The sequence below is a fragment of the Xylocopa sonorina genome, chromosome 1 (genome assembly GCF_050948175.1).
Source record: "Xylocopa sonorina isolate GNS202 chromosome 1, iyXylSono1_principal, whole genome shotgun sequence".
Classification (NCBI taxonomy): Eukaryota; Metazoa; Arthropoda; class Insecta; order Hymenoptera; family Apidae; genus Xylocopa; species Xylocopa sonorina.
The window spans coordinates 14,692,550-14,713,226 of record NC_135193.1 but is presented as its reverse complement, the minus strand read 5'-3'; the positions used below and the strand labels follow the sequence as shown (position 1 = coordinate 14,713,226).

General features: G+C 42.4%; 2 protein-coding genes across 2 annotated transcripts; one reads left to right on the top strand and one right to left on the bottom strand.

The window, feature by feature from the left end:
* Positions 1 to 224: 224 nt before the first annotated feature.
* On the top strand, positions 225 to 2,852 carry LOC143426000 (uncharacterized). The gene is made up of 4 exons (XM_076899105.1): positions 225 to 401; positions 495 to 617; positions 715 to 898; positions 992 to 2,852. The coding sequence occupies exons 1-4, from the start codon at positions 329 to 331 to the stop codon at positions 2,751 to 2,753; spliced, it is 2,142 nt and encodes a 713-aa protein (XP_076755220.1). The 5' UTR covers positions 225 to 328; the 3' UTR covers positions 2,754 to 2,852.
* Positions 2,853 to 2,990: 138 nt separating this feature from the next.
* On the bottom strand, positions 2,991 to 4,128 carry LOC143432576 (putative transcriptional regulatory protein Aasi_0624). The gene is made up of 4 exons (XM_076909283.1): positions 3,838 to 4,128; positions 3,496 to 3,742; positions 3,268 to 3,427; positions 2,991 to 3,194 (listed from the first exon to the last, which is right to left on the bottom strand). Exons 1-4 carry the CDS (start codon positions 4,016 to 4,018, stop codon positions 2,991 to 2,993), a joined length of 792 nt encoding a protein of 263 aa, XP_076765398.1. The 5' UTR covers positions 4,019 to 4,128.
* Positions 4,129 to 20,677: the final 16,549 nt, after the last annotated feature.

Below are 20,677 nucleotides of genomic sequence, written 5' to 3'. Positions count from 1 at the left end.
GAAGTTTTCATTCGATTAATATTTAAATGAGTATAAGGTATGAAAAAAATGTTAGAAATATAGTGTTTAGGGTATGAACTTGTATCGATCATTAGAAACGCGTTTGAACGAAAACGCGCCAACGAAACAGCAATCAGTGCGCACTGCGCTAGTGTCGTGTACCCGGCGCGATGCTTACTTAACCTTTCGTGAAACTCAATGCGACGGCGATTAATGCAAATTTTCGTCGGTTGTGCTTCTAACAACCGGAAGTCGAAGCGTGTACTACACATTATCAGATGTTACGTACATATCTTTCATTAGTAAGTTGATTAAAATTTCGAGTAAGATGTCTATGCTAGCAGAACCACGTCGTAAACAGAGATGGACACTGAACCCTCGTGGAAAACAATGGAGCGATGGTTCGTATACGTATATCTGAATTTGTACGATTTATTTAGTCGTAAGTCTGCGAGTTTTAGTGCATTTTAGTGAGCTTTATATACCTTTTGTAGATTCGAACAAATTTGGGCAGAAGATGTTGGAAAAGATGGGCTGGACGAAAGGTAAAGGGCTCGGTGCTAATGAACAGGGTATGACGGAGCACGTACGCGTGTCACTTAAAGATGACAAGTCAGGTAAATGTATATAACTGACAATTGTACGTATCGGTCTGGTTGTTTGTTTAAAGTTTGAAGTAATCATATAGTAATTATGTTTATTTGTTTTTCATAGGTATTGGTTTTAAAAAAGATGATTTAGATAAAGCGTGGACGGAACACCAAGATAGCTTTAATGATTTTTTGCAACAGCTACAACATGATGAAAGTCATAACGTAGTTCGAACGGAGGGTAATAAAGGTGTATTGAGCGGGAAATCATTGGAATTAAAATCCAAGCAAAGTCGTGCCCGTGTTCAGTAAGTTCTAATATATGTAACATATCAAATTGTTTGGGAAGCTCGCGTCGCTTTCTTTTCATACTCTTTACAAATTCTCTTTACTATTATTAGCTATCAAAAATTTACACGAGGGAAAGACGTAAATAAATATAGTTCGAAAGATTTAGCAAATATATTTGGTCAGAAAGAATTGAACTTAGGTAAGAAGGAGATCCAAGAGGCAAATGTCGAATTGGTTGGTTCTCAAGATAATAGGGGTGGTGTTATGGCTATAAATGGTGGTAATATGGTTGAATATTTCATGAAAAAGGGTCTAGACTTGTCCAAAGGTAAAAAGCGGGAGAAGAATAATTCAGAAAGTGAGACTGAATATACTGGATTTGGTTTTACATCATCTTACGATGACACTGAAAGCAAAGAATCCAAAAATACTTGTAGTTATGCGTTTGAAAATCCTTGTGTTCAGTTGGATAGTCCTGAAAATGTACCAAATTTAGATAAAGAATATAGATCGTCGAAAAAAAGGAAATCATTTGACGACGAGGAATCGAGCTTAAGTAACAAAGCTAAAAAGATTAAAGAAGAGATTACAACTGAGAATAGTTGCCAAAATGGTATTGTGAATGCTGCTCTAAATTTAGATTGTCAAACCGAGGAAGTTTGCGATGGAAAAGAGTTCGAAGTATCTAGAGTAGAATTTGGTGTGGCGAATTCAGCTCTAGATTTAAGCGACGAGGTAGATTGTAAGAGAAGAGTAACATTCAATGATCACGTGGAATATAGCACTGATCCTATGAAAAAGAAGAAAGGCAGGACTACATTGGACAAATTCGAGGTAGAAAATAAGAAATCTAAAAAGAAGAAGAAGCATAACGATATCGTCAGTAATCCAGCGGCGTCTGGTTTTGTTAACGAAGCCTTGGATGTCGCAGAAACGCCCGAAGAAGTAAACGACAATGAAATTAATGAAAGTAAAAGTAGAAAGTCCAAAAAGAAGAAAGGTACTCGTCGATCGAATTTAGAGACGATAGTGGAAATACCCGAGGACGATAAAGTGTATGAAGACGTAATAGAAATTAAACGCGACACATCTGAAGAGAATAATGCGCAAGTTGAGTGTGCAATTGAAAATGATATTCCAATTAAAAAGAAAAAGAAGAAGAAACATAAAGATAAAATAGAAGTAGTTCTTAATGAAGATAAAGATGATGTGAAGGAAATCATGGAGAAAGAGATAGCTTTTGAAACAAATGCAACACTAGAGAAAGAGGAGTGTGAAATTCGAGAAGATCAAATAGATATTTCTAAACGGAGTAAGAAAAGTAAAAAGAAGAACAAGGAGAAAGATATTGAGTCAAATTTAGAAAAAAGCGATAACGTTACTTCTGAAATTGAAACGGAAGTTAATCGAAAAGAAAACCTGGAAAAAGAAAGGATAGAAGGAGAAACTGTGAAAGTGAAGAAGAAGAAGAAGAAATCGAAAAAAGATGATGATACAAATGATGTTAGTAACGAGGTCAGTATAATAGACGAGAAAGAAATTTCTGATAAGGAAAATACGAACGATGTGGACGAAATTGAAGTAAAGGAATCGAAACGAAAGAAACATAAAAAACTAGAAAATGAATCTGTAAATGATAATTTCACGCATAGTGGAGAATTTACAGAAAACTCTGTAAAGGAAACCAATATCGAAGCTAATAATAGACATGTATCTTCAAAATCTTTTGATCACAGAAATTCTAGTCCCTGGAATCATAGAGCCAAAATGTCGAAAAGATTATTAATATCGCTCTTTAATAGGAACTCTATAAAAAATTTTCCAGGCTCTAATATAAATGAAATAAAGGGATATGGCGCTGATGTACAGTGAAATAGTAAATAGGAATTAATTCTATTCTTAACGTTATGTAACATAAGTTCAACTTATACATAACTGATTTTACAATAATATTTATTATTAAAGAATGGAGTCTGAGAATGTACAGAATTTTGTTCTTCTTGTTTTCTATTGAATGAGAAGACATGAAATATATGTTTTCAATACATTTATTGTGTTTTTCATTATGGTAGATATTTTTACAGATATTTACAAAGAGACATTAAAAAATTAATGTGCAATGTTGTCCTCAATTTTTTTAATTTCTTTTATATCTAAAAGTTTCTGTTTTAATTTGTCTATATCTGTTAATTGCTCTTCACGAAGTTCAATAGTACAATTAGGTATGCATTTATTTTCTGTTGAAACTATATCATAGCCCAGATTTATTAATCGACTAATGACTTTATCGGGAAAAAGGAATTCACTTTGAAACTGCAACAAAATTGAAATTTACGACTTAGAGCATTGAAATAATTAAAACATTGCAAGAATTAAATTTGTGTACCTGAAAACATTTCATATCGTCAAGTTTTACTTCCTCCACATTTTGTGCATCAGCTTCTATTGCATCTTCCTCTGCTTGATCTAAGGTACAGTCTTTAGTAGCCGTGATATAAGATGAGCAGTCAAACATTGTTAACGTTGTCTTATCTGCAAGCTTTGAACTACATGCATAAATTAGTACAATTCTTAATTGAATTCTTAATTAAGGTATAATATAAAGAATACTTACTTAAATTTCTTTATTATATTGTTGACACTAGGTTTTACTAAGTTAATGTTACTAGTTTCTATGTGAAGGATAAGTATAACCTTCGAAGAAGTGCGAATAATCATTATCTCATTTTTTTCACATTTATCAGAATTTTTTATTCTATCAAAAAATGTTTTTAAGGTAGCCGCTGGCATATTGGCCTTCTTTGCTTGATCAATTAAATTTGCTAGTCTTGGGTTAACTGTTGGATCAGAATTGCCACTTTCTTGAACAAACAGATATGATACAATTTTAATTGATATTAAATATTTAAAAATATCATTTATATTATCATTTTATGTTGCATATACAAAAACACACCTGTTATCACAGCTTTCATCTTTGATAGTAGAGACCTAAATAATAGTGATCTGGCCATATCTTGTTCCTGCTTAATATGCTTAATGTTCTGCCATTTACTGTGACCGGCATATCTTCTTGTTTCTTGAGTTAAAATATGTTTAGACGTATTGTAAAGTAAAACATTTAATCTGTATCTCATTGTAGAAAATTTGAAAGATTATGAAGAGGTTATGGTATTAGGTACTAGCTTCCCCCAGTGGGGAAATTGCAAATTTAGTTTTGGCATCAAGGTTTAAATGTTACGAGTAAAAATCATTTAGAATTGTTGAGGCCTTCTTTCGATGTCTTCTTTTAAATTCATATTAATAAATAATCTATCATATAATGAGATATTCAAATATACGCAGATATTTTTACATCTAGGGAAATTGGGAAAAAATCCCTACAATAGATTAGCAAAAAAGAAACTACATCTATGTTTCTAGTTTTTCAAACTTTAAATTACAATACTATACAGTTAATCAAGCTACTTACATTAAATTGTTGCATTTTTTAAAAATAATGCTACTTATCAATAATTTTATGTATTTGTAGGTGAACCTATATACAATCTTGTAAGTTACTTGTATAATTTCTCCTTTTCTTAGAAGTAAATTTTTCATTTGATTTTAGGTAGAAGTAGGGACAATTATTCATGCTTTTGTATATTTGTTTTAGCATTTAAATGGCATAGAAATGGAAATTAATATTCTTTATGGATTCTTTTTATTTTTGTAACTGGTATCGTGCAGCAATAGTAGCGTACGTAAATATAAATGTTAAAAGTAGGTAGTGTACAATGCTATAGAAGTATATTAGATCGTACAAGTATTTTCAACAAAATGTCTTAACAATTTAACTTGTTTTTCACTTTTAAACGATCGCAGATTTATTAAAAGAAGAGTACACGTGGATTTCTGTGTGATATTAAATGCGTTAATTCGCACTCGGAGGATGCGAGGGTTGAAACTAAGTGCTGACCGCAAGCCGATAGGATTTCAAATTCCACAATCTACCGTGGTCCAACGATGATATCCACCGTTGAAATATCATTCAGATTCCGACTGTACTTGACGTCTATTATTCCATTATGCCATTATTGGAACAAGCGCCGCTCGACTTGTAACCAGATCCGCATACTTCAGTCTGGAGGGTTTAACGATACGGGTAAATAGCGGGAAACGGAAAATAATTTACTATATCCGGTGTGTACAGGCCTTTTGAGTTAATTAATTTGCTCGTTACCTGAAGTGTGGTTGCGAATTAATTAACTCTCCTCTTTTAAGCAAAGTACAAACTTACCTTGAAGTTTCATGCGTTTTATGTCTATAGAGTTAACGAGCGAGAATGTTTCTTCTGTGAATAATGCTTATTATTCTTTAAACGTTTTACCTTTAAAAATACGATACTTTAAATTTTTTTTAGAGCTGCTAACAGAATGTTTTTGGTAGGAAGGTTCTGTCGTATTTGTGGCTACCTATTGTTTGAATATCCGGTCAAATTCGTATTCATAGCGCAAGGTTTGGCACGGTATTTTTTGGCATCCTTTTACCGTGCTACAAATCACCCTCGTAACACGCTGCATATAGCCGAAGTACATCTGTAAAATATACATGCATTATTTATGGTCATATCTATTGGTTGAATTCTGCTATTAGCTAAATGTATAACCACCTTTTATTAATCGATATCGTTACGTATCCAGAAAGTATTGGCAACACCAGAGCGTTCACAATTTAATTATCGAACCACATTTTCCACCGCGGGAACGTACCGTTTTCCCTGGGAAATATGCCGATTTCACAGCATTTCAGTAATAAACGTTGAACGCGAAAGAAGAACGATCGTCCCAGATAGGGCAGCGGATCGATCAGCGTCCGTGTGACTCGGCGAGCACTTCCGCTACCGAATTCTCAATTTAGTCGGGCTGTTCGTGGTCATTCTTTTTAATTACCCTCGAGCGACTTCACCGTGTACGGGATCTAACCGTGTTAACTCCCGCGCCGGGTGGCTCCTTTGACACACCGGGTATAGGACGTGTTCAGCGTGTACCCGTTGCCTTTAATTCCCGTACACGCTCGCCGCTTTCTGGACGGTTAACCAGACAGAGTGCGAGAGGCCAGGAGGGAGGGTTTTAATAAATTTTGCACGAGAGTTCACCCTCTACTCTCCATTCCTATTAAGATGTATATATTCTTGCCCGCGCGAGGCACGAACAGCGGCGGGGGATTCTGCGGCCGGGCGAGAGGGGTGCGTTTGATGGCGAACTTTTTTTTTTTTTTATCGTGGGGCGGTATTCAGTCCAGCGCTCGATCCGTGACGCCTGAAATTTCAATATTTGCACGTCTGCTCGTTTTCGGGAAATTTGTCGAACCAGTCGATTCATCATAGTCACGTTTTTTGTTACACGCGAGGGAATAGGAATGGGAAGAGTTTAGGGATGAACGCAATTTGGCATGGAATCATTCTTGGGGCAATTCGATTATGATGTGTCATCGCTAATATAGGGTAGTAATATTGGTAGTGGCGCCTTAGAAATACTATACATTTTCACCCCATTGGAAATACTTGTTGTAATTTACCCGTGAAACGTAGCCAGTCCCAGTCGAAACGCATCTCTCACGGTTGAAGCGCGTCGAAGGCAATAGGGGTGTGAATAGCAAACAGCTGAAAAATAAACCGTATTTATACGCCGTTTCATTCGTTGCACGATGAACTCTTCCGCTGCCACGGTTCCTTATCTTCACGCTGGCCATTCCATCTACAGTTTAATACCCACTTTACCGTCCTTAAGGTGCTCTGCTCGCGAGCAGCCCATTACCAAGGGTGCGGAACGCCGATATCGAAACTACCCCCTAACGGTTAACGTTATTCTCTCCCCCGACCATCCCGTGCGAATGATTTTCCTTTTCGTCGCGTTATTTCGACGTAATTAAAAGACTTCGGGACGTAGATCTAATAAATCTTGTAACTCGCGTTGTCTTTCCACCCTGATTCCCGTCGGATCACTATAATCCGGTTCCCCTCTTCTCATACGTCTGCAACGTCGTGTCACCCTCTTTCCCGTTTCTTTCACACACTCACCCCCTTTAACCCTCCCTTTTGTCTTCCTATTTTTATCCTTTGTATTTCTATCGTTATATGACGTTCGAGACTACGGCAACTTTCTTCTATTCCTTTTTTTTCTCGTTTCGCTCCTCTTCTTCTTCTTCTTCTTCTTTTTGGGGTGGAAGTTCTAACGAACACGTTCGCTCCATCGTTCTCGTAAGCTCCAAGTGTCGGGCGGAAATGGCTGTCGCTGTTTCAGAGGCCGAGCTACTGGATTGGAGGATGTAAATGGAGACTGTTGCGCGGGAAAGTGTTTGGGATTGAATCGGATTGATTGAAGCATAGTTGTAAATGAGGGTCGCATGGTTGCTCGCGGTGGGTAGATTGTGCTTTTTTTTGTGATCTTACAGCGATCACAAACTGATTCCCTCGATTATTGGTGTACGTCGTTCGTCTACCAAGCATCTAACTAATACGTACTAGAAGTATTTAATTAAATATTTTGCCTTCCCTGTTTTTGTTTCATAAATTTCATTTTTCACTTCGTTTAAATTCATCACCTTGTCTCGTTTCATCCGCGCTTCGCTCTAAGGTATTTTATGAATACAAAAACTGGATGTACATTCTGATTCAGGTTACTAGAGAGAAAGAGAGAGAGGAGAAAGAATATTGTTTTCTTTTTGGCGTTCTTCCTCCGCTCCATTCCTTTATATTAACCCTTCAGACTCCATTTGTAACACTTTCGCCCTTTTAACAAAAGATGAAATAAATTTTATTGTCTCCTTCCATTTTAATAACTCAAACATCGCTGGGAGCTGCATAAAACGGAACGAAGCACCTTTGATCACTAAATTATAGAGAAGAAATTCAAGATTCATCATTTCGATCGTTAACTCGAAGCGTTAGCGAACAATCCATTGTACAAACCCTGAGAAAACAGCAATCGAGTCGATCGTTCGTCCAGAAATCATAACTCAATATTTTGTTTCCTCTGTTTGATCGCCGCGTTTCCCTTTCGTCCTCGTTCGGTCCACACCTTTCCTTCCCCTCGCTTTACTTCTTCAATCGACCCTTCCTCTTTCTCCTCCCTCCATCTACACACAGCCCACTCTCTCTTTCTCTCGTTTTCTCAAGGCTTCCCTTTCGAGCTCTACGAACGCGTATAGGTATGTACGCCGTGTTCAATTTTATGAGGGGAAACGTATACGGCGAGCCGACGGGCGACGTTTAATAAAGGTGTGGGTGTGTGCGCTAGGGGTGCTAGTTAGCACGGCGCTCGGCGCCGGCGACGACGTCGCCGTCTGGACGCCTATGGCCTCCTCTCGACGTCCTACACCGACGTAGACGTAGACGTGGACGCCAGCGACGACGACGACGACGACGACGACAACCTCGTCTCACTCTCTTGAGGCACGTTCTGACACAAAGTGGTCGTTCTTTAAAAATCCAGGGAACGTCTCGGTGATTTGAAATAATACCAGCGCCGCGGACGCTTATGCGGCCCGCTATGTTTCACTTTTTCATTGAGGAAATCCTCGCCTCCGGACACGTGTGGCGCGGGAACTTTCGGGTTGGAGATAGATTCCGAAGCGAGACGAGTACGTGGTACAACCGGCGGAGAGCAGCCAGCTTTCTAGCGTTTACTATCGGACTTCTATTTTCCCGGGTAGAAATATTAGCCCGTGTTTTTCTGAAATTACAGACTTCTTCGTTTCCTCTTTTTTTTCCCCCGTTTTCCCTTTAAATTTCAACGGACGTTTTACCCGCTGAAATAGACGCCACGTGATTCCATGGACTTTTGCCAATACGATTCCAACAAAAAATCCTACCCCTCAAGAGGTCCTCGTCTTTCGAAGAGCGTAAAGTTGCTCTTAAAACTGTGAAAAATCAACAACGTACAAATACAAGCCACGATCGTTACAGATCGAAAATCAGTCAGAGAAACGCGTCGCTTCGACCAAATTTCCTGCTGTTTTATCACCTCGAAAATCAAATATATCCCCCATTTTTGGCGACCTAGCTATCACGAAACGCATTATCACGAGCTCGTGTAAAATAGCATTCGCACCTCTTCCTATTTTACAATTTAAAGTCGATCGCGCCGCGTCGAATCGAAGGAGGAGCTGTTTATATCGTCGCAGTCCCCCTTTACGCGTCATTTTTATATGGTCCCGCGTTGCATCACGTCGGGACAGTGAATTTTGATCCGGCAGGGATCGCGTTGTAGAATGTGCAAATTGCACGACTCTCGTGCCACGTCACGCCTCGTTTGCACATAAACGTTTAACGCGTTTATTAAAGCGCGCAGCTCGAACGGACATAGTTTCGAGCGATTATTATTAACCAGAAACGGTTCTGTTCCCGTTTTATGCGTGACGTGACAGAAATGTCCACGACGACAACTTGAACTAATTCACTTGCTAATTGTAACCGTGTATGGTGTGTACTTTTATATTCCGCGAAAATAGCCTCGATAGCTTTGAAAGGAGTCGGGCGAGAAGTGATTTCACGGAAACCTTGGCTCAGTTTTATGGGACAGAGTGGTACACGCATTCGTCGAGGCTCTGTTAGTCGCCTGTAATGAGGCTGAGAGGGTAAACACAGGCGAGTGTTGCACGGTGATTCAGGTTAACATTCGCCAAACGAGGAGACAGCGTTCTCCCCGTTTCTCGTCCCTCCCAGCAATCGAGGGGTCGAGGATTGCTCTTCTCGACTAACTTTTCCTTTTATTCGCAAAGTCGTTTTCGCGATGCAGGAACATCGAGGAGATTTAATAAAAGCGATCGATTCGCCACGAAATAATCCGCGCCTGACATCCCCGATTACGATCTCGAGCTGTTCAATTCGTCGAATCTCGTTCCGTCACTCTGCCCCCCACATTTTTCGATTCTCCGTTGGCCGCGCCATTTCGCGCGTTTCTTCTCGTTGCCCCAACGCTTCGATTCGCCTGGTCGAACCGTGCACGTTTCACCGTATTTAGCTGCCAGTAAAAGCTTTAATGAAAGGGATCTCGACTCCACGAGGCAGTAAAATCAGTTATATCGAGGCTGGCGCGCGGTGAAAGAAAGAGAGGGGTGTCGAGCGGGCGCAATTTATCGCGCAATCATATAAACGCCCCTCGATCGATGTTGGCCGCGATCTTGCGAGTGAAAAAAAATCGCGGATTAAAATCGTTCCGCTGTACAATGAAACCTAGAAATGTATCCGACATTGAACGATGTTTCGAAATATTCGAAGTAAAGCGGGCAGCAAAAACATTTTCTTCATTCGCGACACTTATAACAGCTGAACATCGATCGTGGAGGAAAGTTTGTTCGATAAAAATCATATGGAAAATAAAAACGAACGGCGTCTGCCCGCGCGTGAACTACTACGGACGTTCGTGAAAGGATGATCGATACGGGGGTGGCCCCTTCGATCGACCATTACAACGGACCGTCGGATGACGAGGACAATGTCTGTCAACTGTAATTCCTCCGTAGACGCTTTTACACAGGGCACGTGTGGGCGCGCGCGTTTAACGCTGTGTGTTCCCATCGTTCATTAAGTTAACGATCCATCGTTATCCTTACCTTTATTGGATACGTTCGACGCGGGTTTCACAGACGGGGAAACAGGCGAAACGAACAAGGACTGGGTGGGTCAAGAGATGAAGAGAGAGAGAGAGAGAGGGTGGAAGGGAGGAAAAAAATGCAGGGCTGCGTCCCGATGTTCCGCGTTGTTCCTGACGCCATATGGCCGTGGTGTTTTGAGACAACCGATGCCATCCATTTCAGGGATAGTACGCCATTCTACCGAGGTTATGGAATACATCGAGTTTAAGCATCTCCCCGTACAGAAAGCGTGGAACACCGCGTTACAGTTTGCGCACCTATGTCCTTTTTGTCTTTTTTATTCTCTCGAGATTAGCTTCGTAAAATTGTATTGGCGCTAAATCTGTAGCTGAAGCTGCGGGAAAAGTAGGATCAGCGTAACTCGGTATCGATGAGCGTCTATTGGTGTCAGGTATTCAGGATGCTTTTGTACAGCTTCCGTTACAGGGATCGTTTCTTATCTTTTTTTTTCTTTTTTGCTGTTAAGAAAGATAGCGTTAATAAATTTGTTCAGAAATTGGCCAATCTCTGTCATTATCTCTTGCGAACAGTTGCAACTGTGAGAGTGGCGAGCCAGAATTCGGTATTTTCGGCGGTAACAAATGTTTGCCGAGGAAGCTTTCGCGGCGCAAAGGAAGAAGAGACGCGGTACGCAGATGCTCGCATATAGGAGCGTGGAAACAGATAGCGGCGGAGGAAAGTATTTCATCCTTCTTTCAGGGCCCTTCTCTGTCCGGATCCTTGCCAAGTCTGGCCGGGGTATTACCTCCTTTGAATCTACCACGAACAAGCCTCGGTCTTTAAGACGTTCGCGGGGGGTTAGGTTAGTAATTTGCGGATTATACGGCCAAAAGGAGGGCAACGTGGGGTAGGGCGGAGAATTTCAGGGAGTGATAGAAGCCCCGAGCCCGGCATTCAATGCCGAGGAGAGAAAAATCGAAGGGCCAAAGAGGGGTGAAATATATGTTGAGGAGTACGGCTTGCCTGCGGTTCGACGTGTTTCGATTATGAGTACCTTTTAGCGTAATACTCCTCTTTTTCAGTCAATCTTTTGCAATTTGTTGTCGTGGTAATCGTATCAACGATTTTTGCAAGTGATTCGTGTAATGAATTAAGGGTGACGTTTTTATTCGAGCATCGCCTGGTGTTGGGCGATATAAAACGTTGATAAATTTTATTCGACGAAAGTATCCTGAACAGAGATTTAGATTTATTTATTTAGTTGTGTCCAGAATTTATTCATCGATCATAGCGAAATTTATAGTTATTGCTTAATGAATGTGCGTTTCAAGAAATTAGAAGGGATTAATTCTGTAATAAATCTACGTTTCGAAGGGTAATTGGAATTTATTACGTTTTGGTAAATTTATTCGGCGATATTGATGTAGATTTTGAAATATTTGTGGAGGATTTTCACGAGTTTTCAGAGATAAATGAAACGAAAGGAACGAACAACTGTTTAGTTGTTTCCAGTGTTTTTATATTTTCTTAGGAAAGGCTTTCATTTTTTTTTACGTCCATGTTTCATACGGAACTAGAGGAAGGGGAATTGTTAGAGTAACGATCAAGAATTCATCGTAAAGTTTAGTAGAGCGGACGGAGATTTGTTTAACTCGAAATTATCACGGAACAAGGCAGTAAAAACGAGAAGCGACATAGCAGGTATAACTATGCAAGAAGCGGCAAATCAGGGAGAAAGGAAGAGGGAGAGACAATTTGAAAGAAAATGACAAAAATGAAGAAGCTTCTCGAGTAATGGTACACGTTCTCATCTGTAATTTCTCCCTCTTTTTCCGCGCGTTTCCTTCGTCATCCTTTTCGAGATCGATGTCCTCCTCGCCGTAATTTAGTTCATCGTCGGACGATGCCACGCAACGAAAACTTCCTCGAGAACTTTTTCATTTCGACAACCCTGAAATCTCGCAATTCTCCGCTTCCTCTCTAGTCTCGTGTAATCAGTGATTTTGTTTCACCTCGGATTCTCCGCTGATTAAAGAAACTCCACGGAAGTGGACTCACGCTCTGTCATCTTCCACGCGAATTAGCGATCGTTGTTCCGGTAAATTGATACGTACCAAGTGTACTGACGACATAATTAACGGAATAAATTGTAGAATGCGTGCAAACCTCAAGAACTTTATTTCTTCCTCTCTCGCGTAGTCTCGCCCGTCTTGAAACCGTATCACCGTGAAATCTACGGATATTTTAAAATTCAATGGACGTCGAAAAATTAGCGAAGGAAAATCCTCTCTCGTTTTCATTTCTCAGCGGTCGCCAGGTTCTCGCGGCAAACAAAAATCGAGACGCGCATTAAGTCGCAGCGGGGCCCGGGTAATTTCGTCTCGGGATATTCCTCGGATATTGCTACGTAAATAGATCGCATTTAGTGGCACTCAGCTCTCCCGGCGTGAGTCCATTTCGAAACGGACGAAAAAGCCACGGGGTACGGTGTCGACGTTGCCGGCTTTTCCACGGAGGAAACGCGTGCAGGAATGACGCGCGGGAATATAAGGCGATGGGGGCGATCGATTTTTTATTAACGCCGTTGGAGAGGGAGACCAAGGAGCTCGAGTAGCCTCCGAGTGGCTACGACACGATGGACACCGAGACACAGAGTAATCGGGAAATTAGGTTAGCTCGATGATATCCACATATTGGTGACTGGACTGCCTCGTCGCGACACTGAAAATCACTTACCTCGAGATTATTGCTTGTTGCGTTTTCTTGTAGCGACATCGATGGTCGAGGCGGTGAAATTGTTCGTTCCATCGTGTCACGATTGAAACGATACTCAAAATTAGTACCAGCTTGACTAATTAATTGTCTGAAACGCGATCTTATTTCGTCAATTGTCGAAACCTCGACGAAGCTTCTCGAGTTTCTCTTTCGCTCCACCCTCTCACTTAAAATGATCATACAACATAATTACCCCGGAGAAAGAGAGAGCAAGGGTTAAATCGCGTTAGAACAGAGTCGACTTCGCCGTCGCGATGACTCTTTTAATTTCTGCGCGCACAGCAAATTTTCTAGCTCGCACGCCCCTGTCACGGCGGACTAAAAAGAGGAAAAAAGAACCGAGACAGAGGTTGGAAAAAGAGAAAAGCGCGGGCACCGCGAACGCGCGACGTACGAACACCGGTGGACGCCGCGAAATGAAAGTCTCCTTCCGCGAGTTTAATTAGAGCGCGTCGGTGTATCGAGCGCCGCCGAAATGATTGCGATCGATCGACGATACGTGACGCATGGCCTGGCCGCGCGAACGGATTTTCAGAAGCGGATCCAGGGGAGAGAAATGAACCGTGGACGCCGCGTGAAAATCATTCGTACGGCTGGCGAGGACTTAGTTTTTCATCAGGAATCCATGCTCGCGTCCGTGGATCGTATCGTCGATTCTGCCCGCTATGGGGTGTGTTCCGGCACGTTCGATTCATCTGCTGCGGGGGTGACGCTCGCCAACGGTGCAGAGCTGTTTGGGACAGAACGCTCGGAGTGGTTAGCGACTTATTACACGGTAATTTATATGCATAAAATTCGACGAAGAGCGGCATAATTAACGGTGAATGTTATTACCCGTGTGTAACGTCGAGAGTCGTTACATAGCTTTTAGGATGACGTTTATAATGCGGCTCGTAATATCGTCAGCTGTACATTGATGGACGCGACGTGGATAATAATTATCGATCGATGATTTTCTTAGATACTTGGATCGAGTTTCGCGTGTAGCCATCGTATTTAAATAACAATTCGAATGAACAGAAATCTTGCAGGTTGATTAATTCAACTTTAACGAGCCGAATAATTAGATTGTGTATCGTCGAATTATTTGAATGTAATAATAATGATCGAAATAATTAGCTTAGCGGAGGCTAATTATTGAGCCCGGCGCGCGCGTAGCTTCTAGCGAGCGGGCCGGTTCCCTCTCTTGAATGATAATGCATTGAAATTTGAGGCGGGTACGTTTTAACTCTATTATTAATTCGGTTGCGACCGAGGTATGTATGTAGATGATCCTGGCGTGCTGTGTAGTCACGCTACTTTACGCAGTAATTACTATCGAAGCAATTAAGTTCCTTGAATCAAGATTTTAGATAGCGCGCGGGACCGTGAAATATTCAGGAGGCTATGCATCATGCATCGAGCCGTTCTGTTCGCGGTGCGACTGAAAATTTTAACGGAACACCGTAATCGCGATATCAGACTTTTCGCGATTAAAAGTGGGACCGCCCCGCTATAGACGAACCGAAGCTGGCGAATCTACGGTTCGATTTCATCACACGCGCCTAGCTGACTACCGTCGGAATCGAGTTACGCGCGAGCAATCAGTTCAATAGCTTCCTTCGAAGACGCGAAGGAAAAATCGAGGATCCGACGCGAGATAGAAATATCATCGCGAAGGGGTTACGTAAAAGGACAGACGCGGCGGCTGGTTCACGCACTGATTCCAACTACTACCTGTCTCCGCCTATTGAATATTCAAACCCGAACTTCCCTCTGCAGGGTAATTATAATGACATTACCGTTACTTGTCCCTCGGCTACGGACGCGAAACCGAGTAGATATCGGCGAATTAGCGCGGCAACGGTTAATAACACTGAAAATATTACCTGGTCAAATCAGTTCGCGATTACTCGGGACTTCGCGCAGGATCTGCGCGTTCTTCGTCGGTCCGATGAAATTCAAAAGCAACGCGACTCTCAGTCTTCGAACCCATAGCAGCTGAAGAAGAATTCTGCGCGAAAAACTTCCACTCTCGCGAAACTCTCTCTTTATCCTTACCCAGCTCGCCTATATCCAACTTTCGAAAGCATTGTCACCGTGCTTGAAACGTACCGGGTCGCCCAATCGTGAAGCGAAAATATCGACAAACCGAACACAATCGAGCTGGAGGTATTAACACGGACAGAGGGCGAGGAATCGATAGATCCTTTCTATAGAATTACAGGGACGCGCGCGATGGCTCGGTAAATCGAATAAGAACCGGACGATCTCATAAATAAATATCGGGTGGAGTCCCCTGTAGCAATAAAATATAGAGTTTTACTATGGAATCCGCGTGACCGGGCGGGCACTGTCATCTGTTGCTGCCGCGCGCCGCCAACAAGTGGTACAACCCGAAATTTAAGGGGCCGAGAAAACTCGGCTAGCGCTCCCCCAGCGTTTCATCCCTGCGACTCTGCCCTCCTTTCGACGTGCCCGCGCCAGCACGCACCCAGACAACGACAGGCACACGTACGGCCGGTTCAGAACCGGGGATACCTCTCACGCTTCCGGCCTTTAATTGTGTTCCGGAAAGAGATCCTCTCGGACTGGATATCCGGCCTGGTGTAATGACCCGCGAGCAGGAACAGCGGGAAAAGGAACAGCAGGGCCACGTTCGATATCTCCCCCTCTGGCACGCCTCCTCCGCGTATGTACGAGATCGTAGACGCGGCACGCTTCTCGAATCGCGATCGACTAGATTCAGTGGGGACCTCGTGGACTGTTTAGCGTGATGCGTTTCAGAAAGGGACTGTCTGAGTGACGATTTTGATAAAATTTTTGATGGAACCGTGGAGACTAGTCGATCATAAAAATTCAACGCGCACCAATGGCGAGTAGAAAAGAGGGCAAACCTTCGTACGAGGAAACAGTCGAATACAAGTGGCATTCGATAAATTTGCGGTACAGTAATTTCTCTGCTACCCGCGATCCTCCTCGTTACACGAAAAATAAATCGTGCCGGAACAATTCAGCACGCAACAGGGCGTAATTCTCCTCTTTTTTTTTTTTTCACCACGCGCGAGGAGGAGAAGAAATTGGACGCGACGAGGTGCCGTGACGATCGATTCCGGCGATCAAACACGGGCTCCGCGCTTAATCGATTCGGCACGCAATCGTAGGTAGACGGCTCGCGGAGTCTCGCGCGCGAAATTCAGCCCCGTTAATCATAACGTCACGAGCATCCATCCCGGCGGACTGACAAAGCACGTACACGCGCGTCCACGCGCGCTTAATGAATCCCCTTGTGCCCGATGTGTCCCGGCGAAACGCGCGCAAAACGTACGGGGTACGCGCCGCGTGTACACGCGAGCTGTTGCTGGCATCCGCCTCGTTGCCGTGCCCGCGACACTTTATGATACCGTGAAACTGTTATTAGATCGTCCGTTTACTGCCGGGACACGGTAACAATCAACGCGCGCGTATGGTTGTTCAAACAAACGCGAGGGTAGCTACGCGGGAAAATTGGCATTTTTCGACGCCGCGCTGGAAACGCGGAAGCGGACGGCGGGAGAGAGGTTTGGCTCAGCCGTGGTCCCTGCTACGCTCGAATCGATCAGCTTTATTAAAAAGTTCATTATTCGCGGTAGACATCCGTCATTAATTTCGTCGCGTGTCAAACGGATATTCGGGTAACACTGTGCTGGCGGTAAGCGAGTACGGTGGACTCCATATTTGCCTAACTGGTAAGAGTCGTCCCCTTTTACGTACATTATAATTTCTCTCTCTTCACTTAACTTTCGATCGTGTAGATATCCGTAAAAGCGGAAGTGTAATCCATTTGTGTCGAGGACTCGCGCGATTAACGACGAAAGGTCGATTTCGATGATCGTCGCGCGATATCATCCCCATTGAAAGCTTCGAATGATTACGCGCGGGTTACGATCCAATCGCGACTGAAATATCGACGATAACGCAAGGTTACGTCTAGCTGTATCCCTAAATGGCTGGATTCAGTCTGGCCCCGTGTAATAAATATCCAATAAAAATGATTGCGCGCCAAGAAGGATTTGCCTAGCATAGCGCATATTGATCCGGCCAGGACGGCCCATAACAGTGTCAAATACTCACGGGGACTGTTCCAAGAGTCAAGCTGGTTAACCGTTTAAATATGTATCAGCGTGTATTAGCCGCCAGTTACCAAATCACTTCCGGTACTTAGCTAGCGGAACGTGCCTGGTCACGTAATTCAATTTATGCATTCAGATTGGAATTTCAATTCGATTGATCGAGACGCGGGGCATCTAAGCCTCGCTGTGCAAATACTATCATCGCATACTTTCATCGCAATATTATTTTCATTAATTGTTTGGTGATTGTACGAGGAACGTCCAGGCTAGTACACGACGAGTCTGTTATTGGTTTAGAAGAGAACACCATGGGAGGATCCTTAGGGGAATTTTATGAAATTCTGAGAGATGAGTCTAGGGATCGAACGATGACGTTCCGTGCAATAGTTTAGTTGTATTTTCTTTTTCTAGATTAGACGAGGTTAAATGTAATGGGACTTGTTTGCAGCTCGCTTTTGCTATGTATTAGATAACGTAGCGATATAGGCGTCATGATAATAATAATTAGTATGATTGGTACCAAAGACTGTTCGATTATCGATTGACTCGTATCACTTGAAATATTTAATATTCACTCTTAAGTAAGAAATATCGTTCCGTTTCGATTTGATGTTTTAATTAACGTCTCTGAGGGGGTAGAAAAATTAGAAACCTCCATTTTAAGAGCGGGATATTGATATTAAGCAGGATGTTAATTTACATTTATTCAAATCAAATGTTGCAACTTCGTACTGAATTACCTTAGTTGTCCTAGTTTTTAATTGATTTTACTCCCGAGGCAGAATTTTTCTCGCATTTGAATAGCTTCAAATCGAGGGCGAATTAAGTCTTCGAATGTATTGCTATTTACGTAATACCAGGGTGAATTTGTAATTTGCTATCCAACTGGCTCGAAAAATTTCTGTCGAGCATGAAAGATCTGTTACATGAAATATTCTTATTAAAATCTCAAGTACATTATCCAGGATCCTTGCAAACAGGCAAATCTTCGTATTGTCGGAGAATTTATTTAACTTTTAAAAGCAGTTAAGCAATTTTTATAAGCTGGATAGAAAAAAATGTAAAATACCGTTGTCGGTTGCGACGACAACGCAAGGAAGCGAAAGGAGTTCCTCTGTCTGATTAAGAAAACGAGATCAACGAAACATTTTCCAACACTATAAAATTGCTAGAACGGGGAAGAGGATCGTCGTGTGCCATTTTCGAACGCACGTTCGTTTAACGTGCTCGGTTGAAAAGAATCAAACGACGAAAACCAATCAAACGACAAATCGATGAGAAATTGCAGACATCTACACGGATCGGGCCCATCGCTATTCCACGGCGGTAAGAAACGGGAAAGAGGAAAGAAGGGGAAGACGAGATGGAACGTGCGAGAAGTCGAAGCAGCAATTGCACGCGCAAGCGCCATTTTGCAAACACGGCCAGCCATCTTGCGATGCGTAGCGTTCGAACCCCGGGGTAGGGGTTGGAATATAACCGTTCTTGGTATCGAACTGCGCTTCAGTACCTACGGAGACAGAGACAGGCATAGAACGTCCTTTTACACCTTCGCAATCGCTACGCGTTCTTCATTCTCCTTCCTTCGCCCCCTTCTTTTCTTCATTTTTCTTCTCCACTTTTTCTTTCGAATATTTTTCCCTTCTAAAGTCACTGTCCCTTTAAAACCTCTCTCTCGTCCGCTCTCCTGTTCTTTCTTTTCAATTTCTCCCTCTAAAAATTGTCCACCTTCCTCTCTCCTATTCTACCCGTTATCTGTTTCCCGTCCAAATCCCGTTTGAGTTGATTAATCATGCGACCACGCGAGTAACCGATCGCGCCAGTTGCCAGTCGGTGTGAAAACAAAACGAAACATCGCGAGCAGCGCTTCGACGTCCCGAACGAGGAAACGTAATATGTCTTTTGAAATCTTCTAAATCATCGCGTCGCCTGTTCGTTCGTTTTTCTCTTTCTCTCTTCGAGCCTTGGTCACAGCCTCTTGTTCCTCTTCTTTTCGCCTGGTCCCTTTGATTATGCATCGCTGGCGCGTCGCGTAATTGGAGGTCAATCCGATCCGTGTGAAATTGAAGAGGTTGTACGACGAAATTCGCGTAAAAGATGGTCCAGCGTCGTTCGAAAGCTTCCGAATCGTTTTGCGTGCTATCCGATCAACGCGCCGCAACTTCCGGCTCCGTTCGAGCTCGTTTCCTCGATTCGTTCGCGTTCGTGTGGTGATTCCGTATTGCGCGAGGATTGTTTCGTCGAGTAGAAACTCTTCCCAGGCAATAATTTCGAAAAGATTCTCTGTTAAAATGGAAATCTGGAGTAAAATCGATAATATCGTGAGTTATTCTTCCAAGACGGTTCTTTCGGTTTAAAAATTCGTAAAATTTCTCAAATCGAACCAAATATGCGATGAAATTGATTACGTTGTGAGTTATTATCCCAAGGCAAGTATTTTAGGTTAAAAATATGGAAAATCTCGTTTATCGATGGATTTTGAACGTGACGTTGGCCATATCATAGGTTTTACTACTGAAACGCTGTTGAAGGTACCATTTTTGTACGTATAGAAATTTGTCGGTGCGATTGTGACTGGGCATTTGTTAAAAGCGGTACAAAGCGTGCGCCAAAAACCGGGTCATCCACTTCTCGCGAAAAATCGATACGAAATGTTGGAACACGATTCCCGGCCTGACCACTGTTTGACTCGTTCCACTTGAAGCGCCGTGAACAGTCATTTCTCTGCGGCTTAGCTTGCTCTAGCTTATCTCGCTTACCCAGTGTTCCATATGGCTGCTCCATATTGTGTCGCTTAAAGAACAATCGAACGAAATTTCGTTATTTTCACAAATATAATCGAGGAGGAGACTGGCTCTCTTTCATCGAAGGTAATGGAAGGCTCGGTACAAATTTGTTGCTTCGATATTGACATTTCGTGATTAAAATCGGTATTCTATTATCGCTCCACTGTGGCACGTTAACGATTTTAGATTCGTGATATCTCTTTTTGATAAAATTAATTTCGAAGTTGAATCGAATTTTCTTCTTCAAATTCTACGATTCTTTCTCTGGATACACTCAAGGTAATTATCCAAAAGCATATCTACACTGAAATTAGTGAAATGTAACTAATCAGGTGTTAATAATAGACTTTCGTACAGAGTCTGGTGTATCCGTTCGATCTCGGAGTTTTAGTGCGACACGATTCGTGTGATAGGCGACGTTCTCTCTACCTGTTGCACGTTGCTTTCATAGGAAATTGCCTTACCGACATATTGAACATTGTCATTTCTGTCTATGGACGGTAATCCTGTGCAGAAACGTGCCACTGTGGGATTACCTAGCCTCCTCTTTGCCCTTTTTTTTTAT

Excerpts from the sequence above, each read along its gene's own strand:
- LOC143426000 (XM_076899105.1), top strand. The coding sequence starts at position 329 with ATGTCTATGCTAGCAGAACCACGTCGTAAACAGAGATGGACACTGAAC. Across the intron at positions 402-494 it reads TGGAAAACAATGGAGCGATG|ATTCGAACAAATTTGGGCAG; the intron begins GTTCGTATACGT and ends TACCTTTTGTAG. Across the intron at positions 899-991 it reads CAAAGTCGTGCCCGTGTTCA|CTATCAAAAATTTACACGAG; the intron begins GTAAGTTCTAAT and ends TACTATTATTAG.
- LOC143432576 (XM_076909283.1), bottom strand. The coding sequence starts at position 4,018 with ATGAGATACAGATTAAATGTTTTACTTTACAATACGTCTAAACATATT. Across the intron at positions 3,428-3,495 it reads AATATAATAAAGAAATTTAA|TTCAAAGCTTGCAGATAAGA; the intron begins GTAAGTATTCTT and ends TTATGCATGTAG. Across the intron at positions 3,195-3,267 it reads ACGATATGAAATGTTTTCAG|TTTCAAAGTGAATTCCTTTT; the intron begins GTACACAAATTT and ends ATTTTGTTGCAG.